This window comes from Solanum tuberosum, unplaced genomic scaffold, assembly GCF_000226075.1.
Source record: "Solanum tuberosum cultivar DM 1-3 516 R44 unplaced genomic scaffold, SolTub_3.0 scf00157, whole genome shotgun sequence".
In the NCBI taxonomy this organism is placed as follows: domain Eukaryota; kingdom Viridiplantae; phylum Streptophyta; class Magnoliopsida; order Solanales; family Solanaceae; genus Solanum; species Solanum tuberosum.
The window spans coordinates 473746-481897 of NW_006239084.1; the positions used below are offsets into that span (position 1 = coordinate 473746).

The 8152-nt window shown below is 38.0% G+C and overlaps 1 protein-coding gene across 1 annotated transcript in view; it reads right to left on the reverse strand.

Moving 5' to 3' along the window:
* Window positions 1-8152, reverse strand: part of LOC102580425 (chloroplast envelope membrane protein) — a 28783-nt gene that overhangs the window by 6371 nt on the left and 14260 nt on the right. The window contains exons 4-6 of the mRNA XM_006353686.2: window positions 2791-2905; window positions 1703-1800; window positions 1122-1257 (exon numbers count right to left, since the gene is read on the reverse strand). Of these exons, the coding sequence (XP_006353748.1) occupies window positions 1122-1257; window positions 1703-1800; window positions 2791-2905 (349 nt within the window). The remainder of the gene's footprint in view (window positions 1-1121; window positions 1258-1702; window positions 1801-2790; window positions 2906-8152) is intronic.

The window sequence follows — 8152 nt, forward strand, 5'->3', positions numbered from 1 at the left end:
GAGGAAGGGTAGGTACCCTCACCGCTTATTAGGATTTTTGGATCGTGACAGACATTTTGCCACATTCTTTAATCTTTCCTCACCAGCATTATTGTCACAATCTTCATCTTTTCTTGGGTTTCATAAAAAGAAACCTTCTCAAACATATTTTCATCAATTCTTTGATAGATGAATGTGAATTTTGTTATTCATCTCCTCATGACACAATATCATTTGCGACCTCTCTACTCAAGATTCGTTCACGTGCAGCTACTCCATAAGCAACAATTTTGTTAGGGTTGACACTATTGTTGGACTCCTCACCCTAAACAAAATCCTTCAAAAGCTATTCAAGTTTTGAAATCTTAGTAGTTCCACCTACCAAAACAATTTCTTCAAGCTCACGCTTCCCTAGCACAACATCCTCATAGTTATAGTAGCTAATCTCATTCATATTTATTTCAATATGAAGATACATTCTTTCAAATTTTTCAAAAATTCGTTTTCTCCACATGTCCCTCAAGACAAGTGGATCCGATACCAAATGTTGAAATTTTTGGAAAGGATGAGCACTCTAAATGAATCTTTTTCTCTTGGAAGATAAGTGAGGAAATGCTTCTTCGTTACTTCACTCAACTTGCTTTATCAATGAATGATTTCTCATTGAAGACAAGTGGAGGAAAATATTCTTCTACCAACTTGATTTACATAAAATGTTCTAGCGCCTAAGTACTTATAAGAATTCTTCTAACATGTATCTATTCTAGTCAATTTATCGTGATTTAGTTCTAAGCATTTCCTATTCCTAGTTCATGAATAAAGGCATACATGCATCTTAGCATTAATTTCCTAATACATGAACTAGGTAAATTCATGTACTTGGCATGAATCTAGTTTACGTTTTTAATAGGTCAAGGAGGGCTTTAAATCAATTACAACTGGAACAACGCAGACAAATATGGTTATCACTGATTGATCAACTTCAATACCATAATGCTCCACAAGGATCTCGAGCAAAGTCTCCCAACCAGATTCAGAATGGTATCTCCATGAAGGTCGAGGAGGATTTTACAGGCATATGCTTTGTTCACTTTCCAGATTTAAATAAAAAAGAATCCAAGTAATTGAAAAGTAGCACATACCCAAAGCTTCACAAAGGTATCCGTTACAACTGGAACAATGCAGACAAATATGGTTATCGCTGATCGATCAACTTCAATACCATAATGCTCCACAAGCATCTCAACTGCAGTTGTCCAACCATATTCAGAATGATACCTGGACAGATTCACCACATTATCCAACATGACAAAGCTCTGGAAGGGTAGATTCCATTACTTTTGAGAAGAGGGAAATGCTGACAATTTCCAAAGATACAAATACATAGCTAAAAGATAGAGATGAATAGAAAAAAGATAAGAGTGTAAAACTAGGATTGGCACCACTAAAATTACAGGAGATGAGAAGAATAATTTTACGTCTAGACCTTGCACCTTGTTCAAGTTGAAGTACTTGTACAATAGAAATTTTAAATTTAATCCTTGAGGAAAGCCCAAAAAGAGGTTTAGGTTATTTAAACCCTTCACTTCTGTGAATTGGAAAGTAATGAGCAAGTTGCCTTCACTTTTATGAATTAGCTAACATGGATAGGTTCTATATTTACAGATAAGTTAATTTATAACATTCAATTTGGCCATAGGCATGAAATAGAACAAAATTTTACCCCAAAAGGATATCACTAATCAGAATGATCAGAAATGCCTTGCCAGCGTCGGAGATATTGTTTAGTATCTTATAACCAGTAAATTTGAGTAGCTTTACCTGCAGAAAGACAAGAAAGTTTGTAACTTAGAAACACTAAGACAATTTAGGAAGTACACTTTCAGAAATCCTATCCAATCCCTCAGGTAAATGACAACTAGGGCCACATTTTTAAAGTTTAGATGTCTAAATCTGAATAAATGCTTGATTTTTAAGATGTCTATATTCGGATAATTAAGACTCTTTGTTTTCTCTAAATCTCAATGTGCACAATTATCTTTATCTAACAACTCATACATATAAAATTAAAAAAAAAAAAAAATTAAATATTATATCCACATAATATTAGAGAATATTAAATTAAATGGTCTTGTAAAAGTTGTTAGTTAGATGAAGTAAACTCTACAAACTAGCGATAGAGGCATTTATGGGTGGTGGTGATCGGTAGTGATGGTTGTGAGGTGGTGGCTGATGGTGGTACGGTCGTAAATGATGGTTGTGCGATGGTCACCTATATTGCTTGGACTCTTCAAAAAATATCAGCGGGTGCGTGTTGGATTCTCCAAAAGTAAAGTGTTTTTGGTGAATCCGACATGGGTGTAGAATCGAAAGTGAAGAGTATGCGCAACTTAGGAGGTCGCCAATGGTGGTGTTTGGTGGTGGTTGCGGGTAGTAGTGGCTGGAGACTGCTTTGGTTGGTGGCAGTGGTAAGCAATGGAGGTTGAAAGTGGAAGTAGCATGGCTGACGGTAAAAGTGGTTGGTGGTGGTTGTGTGATGAAAGTTGGTGACAATGCTTGTGTGGTAGTAGTGAATAGAGTAGGAGTAAAAGATGACAGGAGTACAATAGGCAAAGTACAATCAAGAGCAATATTAGGAAAAAATGGCATTCAAAGAAAACTTCCTTTATTTATCTTAATCAAACCAAGTCCAACCAAGTTTGTAATTTCACATTAACCTCTTTTGCCCAATAACATAGATGATACCAGCATATCGGCAAACAGATAAATTTTGGAGGAAGAAAGATATTTCTCCGATTGGGGAGAACTTACTTTACTCTCATTGAAGCACAAAAGAATGAATAATGAGACCCCAAAGACAAAGTCCGAAAATATATTAGCAAATGCCTTGCGATTTTCTAACCTCCACTCGTCCCGCAACTCTAACCTGCAGTTGTAATCACCCAAAAATTAACAGTATCAGAAATCAATGTAAGTCATGTCAGGATCTTAAGTGAGACATGCTATAAATTTTTCAGGGAAGGATTTCACTGAAATATTTTTTTTTGATAACCGAGAAATCTGTCTGTGACCCGTCCTTTGGACCAATCACAGCCTTCTAAACTCGCTGGATACTGGGCCCGCCCCTCCTACCCTTCCTCCACTTAAATACCGGGCTTCGCTTTGCATGGTGTGGGGCATGAACCTGTGACCTAAGCCACAAATCCTCCACCTTTTGCCACTCAAGCTAGGCCTTGGGGGCAGGATTTCACTGAAATATTTTTTTTTGATAACCGAAAAATCTGTCTGTGACCCGTCCTTTGGACCAATCACAGCCTTCTAAACTCGCTGGATACTGGGGCCCGCCCCTCTACCCTTCTCCACTTTAAATCCGGGCTTCGCTTTGCATGGTGTGGGGCATGAACCTGTGACCTAAGCCACAAATCCTCCACCTTTTGCCACTCAAGCTAGGCCTTGGGGGCAGGATTTCACTGAAATATTTTTTTTTGATAACCGAAAAATCTGTCTGTGACCCGTCCTTTGGACCAATCACAGCCTTCTAAACTCGGTGGATAATGGGCCCGCCCCTCTACCCGTCTCCGCTTAAATACCGGGCTTCGCTTTGCATGGTGTGGGGCATGAACCTGTGACCTAAGCCACAAATCCTCCACCTTTTGCCACTCAAGCTAGGCCTTGGGGGCAGGATTTCACTGAAATATTATTCACTGTTTCCAATCAGTTTGTCCACATAAATCAACACATTAACTCTGTAACTATGTCCTTAAGCAAAAGAAGAGGCTCCAAGGATATGCTTGGATGTAAAGAAAGACTTGACCTAAATATAATATCAACAAACAACTTGAGGAACATAGTATGAAGCCTTCTCCAGCTAATAGGTTAACTTCGTCATGTATCTATAGACAAACTGTACAAGTTAGAGTTCAAAACACAACAAAACAGAAATACAATTTAAAATACAAGTTCTATTCTAGCATACATGTTAAGAGGAGGAATGAACACTCGGCATCCTTTCTGAGATCTCTAACTCGAGGTTGTTTCTTTTTTTGGTCCAAACAACCAGAGTTTCCCCAAGGAAACAAAAAAACCCAAGGTGAAGCAGCAATATCAGACTCTCCAGCCCAATCCGTATCTGCAAAGAGGGTCAAGGAAGATGAGGAACTGGAATATGACTGCAAGCGATAAGCGGAAGTGCCTTCAAGGTATCAAAAGATCCTCTTGACTGCCTGAGATGACGAGCACGACATTGATGAAGAAATCACAGAGGCAACGTGACTGAAAACTGGAGTCAGGCCATGAAAGAAATATATAGAACCCATCCATGTTACGATAAAAGGAAATATTTCAGGCAAAGGAGAATATATCAATCTAACTTAATGTGAGTGAGAGTTTGGATAGGTTTACCAAGTTAACCACTTAAGGATATCAGTAACGTATTTGCATTGGACCAACAAGTTGATTAATAACTTGATTCCAAGTGTAACAAAGGGAACTCAAATCTTCCATAGAAAATTTGGATTGAATTAATGAGACAAAGTAAGAGATCAACCATTTGGATGAACCAAAAAGTGCTAGGTCATTGACATAGATGAGAAGAATCAAGAGATCAGGGCCTACAAGAAAGATAAACGAGTTGCAATCATGAGATTGTTTGGTTGAGAAAAAAAGTTCCAAGATGTTGAAACTATGCATGAGTTGAGTGTTAAAAACTCAAATGATTGAATCTCTTAGATTGCCTCATAAAAGCATTCTCTCGCGACTTGTCATGACAAAAAACATAGGGCAGAGGTTGTGGAAGAGGGTTTAGAAGAGGTTAGTTAGATGGCAGGATGGTAGAAAAGATATTTGCCCTAAAGAGGGAAGAAACTGCTTATTAAGAGCACCTTATCGAGCATTCCCACTTGTTCCTTGTCTTTGCTTCGTGCTCCAGCTTCAATCACAAGTAAGTAGGAAAAGTATCAAAGAAAATTTCTTTGGGATGCGGCAGATAGGGCAAAGAAGTTTCATTTTGTGCGGTGGGAGACTTATCACATCTCCTAAAAAATGGGGAGATCTCAATATTAAAGATTATTGGTGTTTAACAAAGCTTTGTTGGGCAAATGGCTTTGGAGATCTGGGGTGGAGGTACAAGCTTTTTGGGGAGAGGTGATAGTTGATAAATATGGGGTGATGGAAGGGAGAGGGAGAACTAGAGATGTCATTATGCCTTTTGGGAGATGGGAGGAGAATCTTTTTTTTGGGAACACATATGGTGCAGGGACAATCTTCTGAAAAATGAGTTTCAGATTTTGTTCTGAGTTTCATGCCAAGGAGACTCGACGATCCCAGCATATTAGGGGGACACAAGGTGGAGAGAATTTTTGAGATTTGAAATTTAGGAGGAATTTCCAAAATTGAGAGGTAGCAGAGTTTCAAAGGTCACTCTGGTTGATAACCCCAATGTCTGGTGGAGTTTGGGGAACAATGTTTTTTTTAAAAAAACGGGTAATGTTATTGGAACAATGGTTTTTTCTCTGTTAAGTCCTTTTTGCAAAAGACTATTGGTTAGGGAGGAGGTTGTTTCCGTGTAATGCAATCTGGATACCACGCCGAGAAAGGTGTGTTTCTTCTCTTGGCTAGCTGCCAAAAGGGGTGATCTTGATGGCTAAAAATCTTAGAAAGCGGAAAGTTGTCTGTGTCAACTGGTGTTATATGTGCAAGGAGGGGGCGAGGATGTGGATCATCTTTTTCTATATTGTGATTTTATCATGAGGTTATGGTGGGATATGCTTAGATGGTTTGGAATTTCTTGGGCAATGCCACAAACCATGAAATATTTTTTATTTTTTTTGAAAATGGTAAAATTATATTCCTCAGCATTAAGGATATGTTGGCCACCTCCAAAATAGAGTAGCAATACATGCTTCCTATCAAATCTATAATCTGATCTATATCTTCTATACAAAGTTGTTTACCCCAAAAAAGTACAGATATAATAAAAATTCATTGAACTCTATGTATGGAATTGGACCTATCTTCAAAACATCGTTCATTTATTTCCCTCCACACTAACCACTATATACATGATGGTATTAACCTTTACCATCTCTTTTGGCTTTTATTGCCTCCCCTCCTCATCCAACTGCTCAAGAGATCTGAGATGCGTTCTGGCATTGTCCAGCTCATGCATGTAATGTTGAGGAACAGATTCCATAGTCGAGCAGTGAATTTGCAGTGTAAAAATAGGTGTTTATTTGTTTCCCATCTCATGTTACCGAAAATACCTAGGAACCAGTGGTCTGCCCTCTTCTGTAGCACTTCTTGTGTTAGGCATGCTCTCTTTATCACTAGCCAAGTGAACTTCACTTTTGTGGGGATGTCACTCTTCCATAAATAGTTCCAATGACATTTTGGACCCCCAGCTATCACCTACAAGCCTCTTTTGTGTGCATTACTTACCGAAAAATTTCATCCTTGATAATTGATATGCTTCCACAAGACCCTATTGTGATTATGTTCACTCCACCTAGTATTCCAAGTAAAGTTGTCACCCTCTCCACCTCCCAATCATTTAGTTATCTTCTAAATGATAAGTCCCATCCTTGTTTTTTTCAAAAATCACATACTCTAGCATCAGGATTTTCACAGATTAGGGATAGATCTAGAAAAAGGTCTCTGAGAGAGGTTTGATCTATCCAACCATCCTTCCAAAATCTAGTTTTGTTACCATTTCGCACTTTGATAAATTAATTTTCTTCCATCTGTGGACACAAGTTTCTGATTGTCCTCCACACACCCCACACCATATGGTTACAGAGGCATTTTCTTTTTTTTTTTCTTTTTTTTTTTGAGAATGGTAAAGTTGTATTCATCTGCAATGAGGGTATGCTGGCAACCAAACAAAAAATTCCAAGGCAAAGTAGTCATGATTACAAAGAGCCTAGGAAATCTACTAACTGATCTACTTCATATATACCCTCTTCTTTACACCAAAAATATAGAGTATTAATGCAGTTTTCTTTAACTTTCTGCATTGGGTTAGTAATATTCTTAAAGCACCTATTGTTTCTTTCCTTCCAAATTGACCACCATATGCAAGATGGAACTAGATTCCACCATTTTTTTGTGTTTTACTCCCCCCTCTTCTCATTCAACAGCTTAGTAGGTCTGCAGTATGCTCAGGCACCACTCAAGGATCTTGGATAAGGCTTTGAAACATATACCATATCTGGGAAGTCACTCCACAGTGAAGGAACAAATGGTTGTTTGTTTCCTCCTTTTCATGGCAGAAGAAGCACCTAGAAATTAATGGTTGTTACAGAGGCATTTTCTGTACACCAAGGACTTAGCTTACCATATTTTACTAATATAACCACCTTCCAAAGAGCACATGGATTTCAGGGGGTTCACCCGCTAGACAAAAAATTACACTATATATAAGGTTAATTTTCTGTATTTATGTAGATATATTAATTTTGAACCCCCTCATAACAAGAAGTAAGTTGTAGCCTAGTGGTAGATCTCCTTTTAAATTGACCCTCATGTCCGGGCTCGAATCCCATTGTGAACGTTTTATTTTTTTAGCTTCTCTTCATTTAGTTTCAAGACCAATCTTTCACGTTTTTTTAAAAGAAAAATGTGCTAAAAGAGTATATTTAAACCCAAAAAATCCATTGTGAACATTTTATTTTTTAGCTTCTCGTCATTTAGTTTCAGGACTAAAAAATAAAATGTCCCATCTAATAAGCTTCTTTTCAGTTTTCTCCAGAATATCATCCCATATTTTCATTGTCTTATGTTTGTTGCCCAAAGGCATGCTCAGGCATTTGATCAACTCCACATCCCAACATACTTGTCAATTCCTGAATTTGGGAACCTCATTTATAGGGAAAAGACTGTTATTTCCCCAATTTACTCTCAGCCCTAAACAACTTCAAACAAAACCAGGATCACTCTAGTGTAGCTGATCTGTTTTGCAATAGGCTCACCGAAGATGATAGTGTCATATGCATAAAGCATATGACAGACTTCTTTTTCTTTCCCTACTCTTTCTCCAACTTGAAAACCTGTGATACACCTATTATGTGGTGCAATCTTCATCATACAAGCAAAACTTTCCATTGGCAAGAACAAAAAAAATAGAGAGGGGATCACCCAGTCTCAACACCCCCCCCCCCCCCTTTTTGCTTCAGAAAAT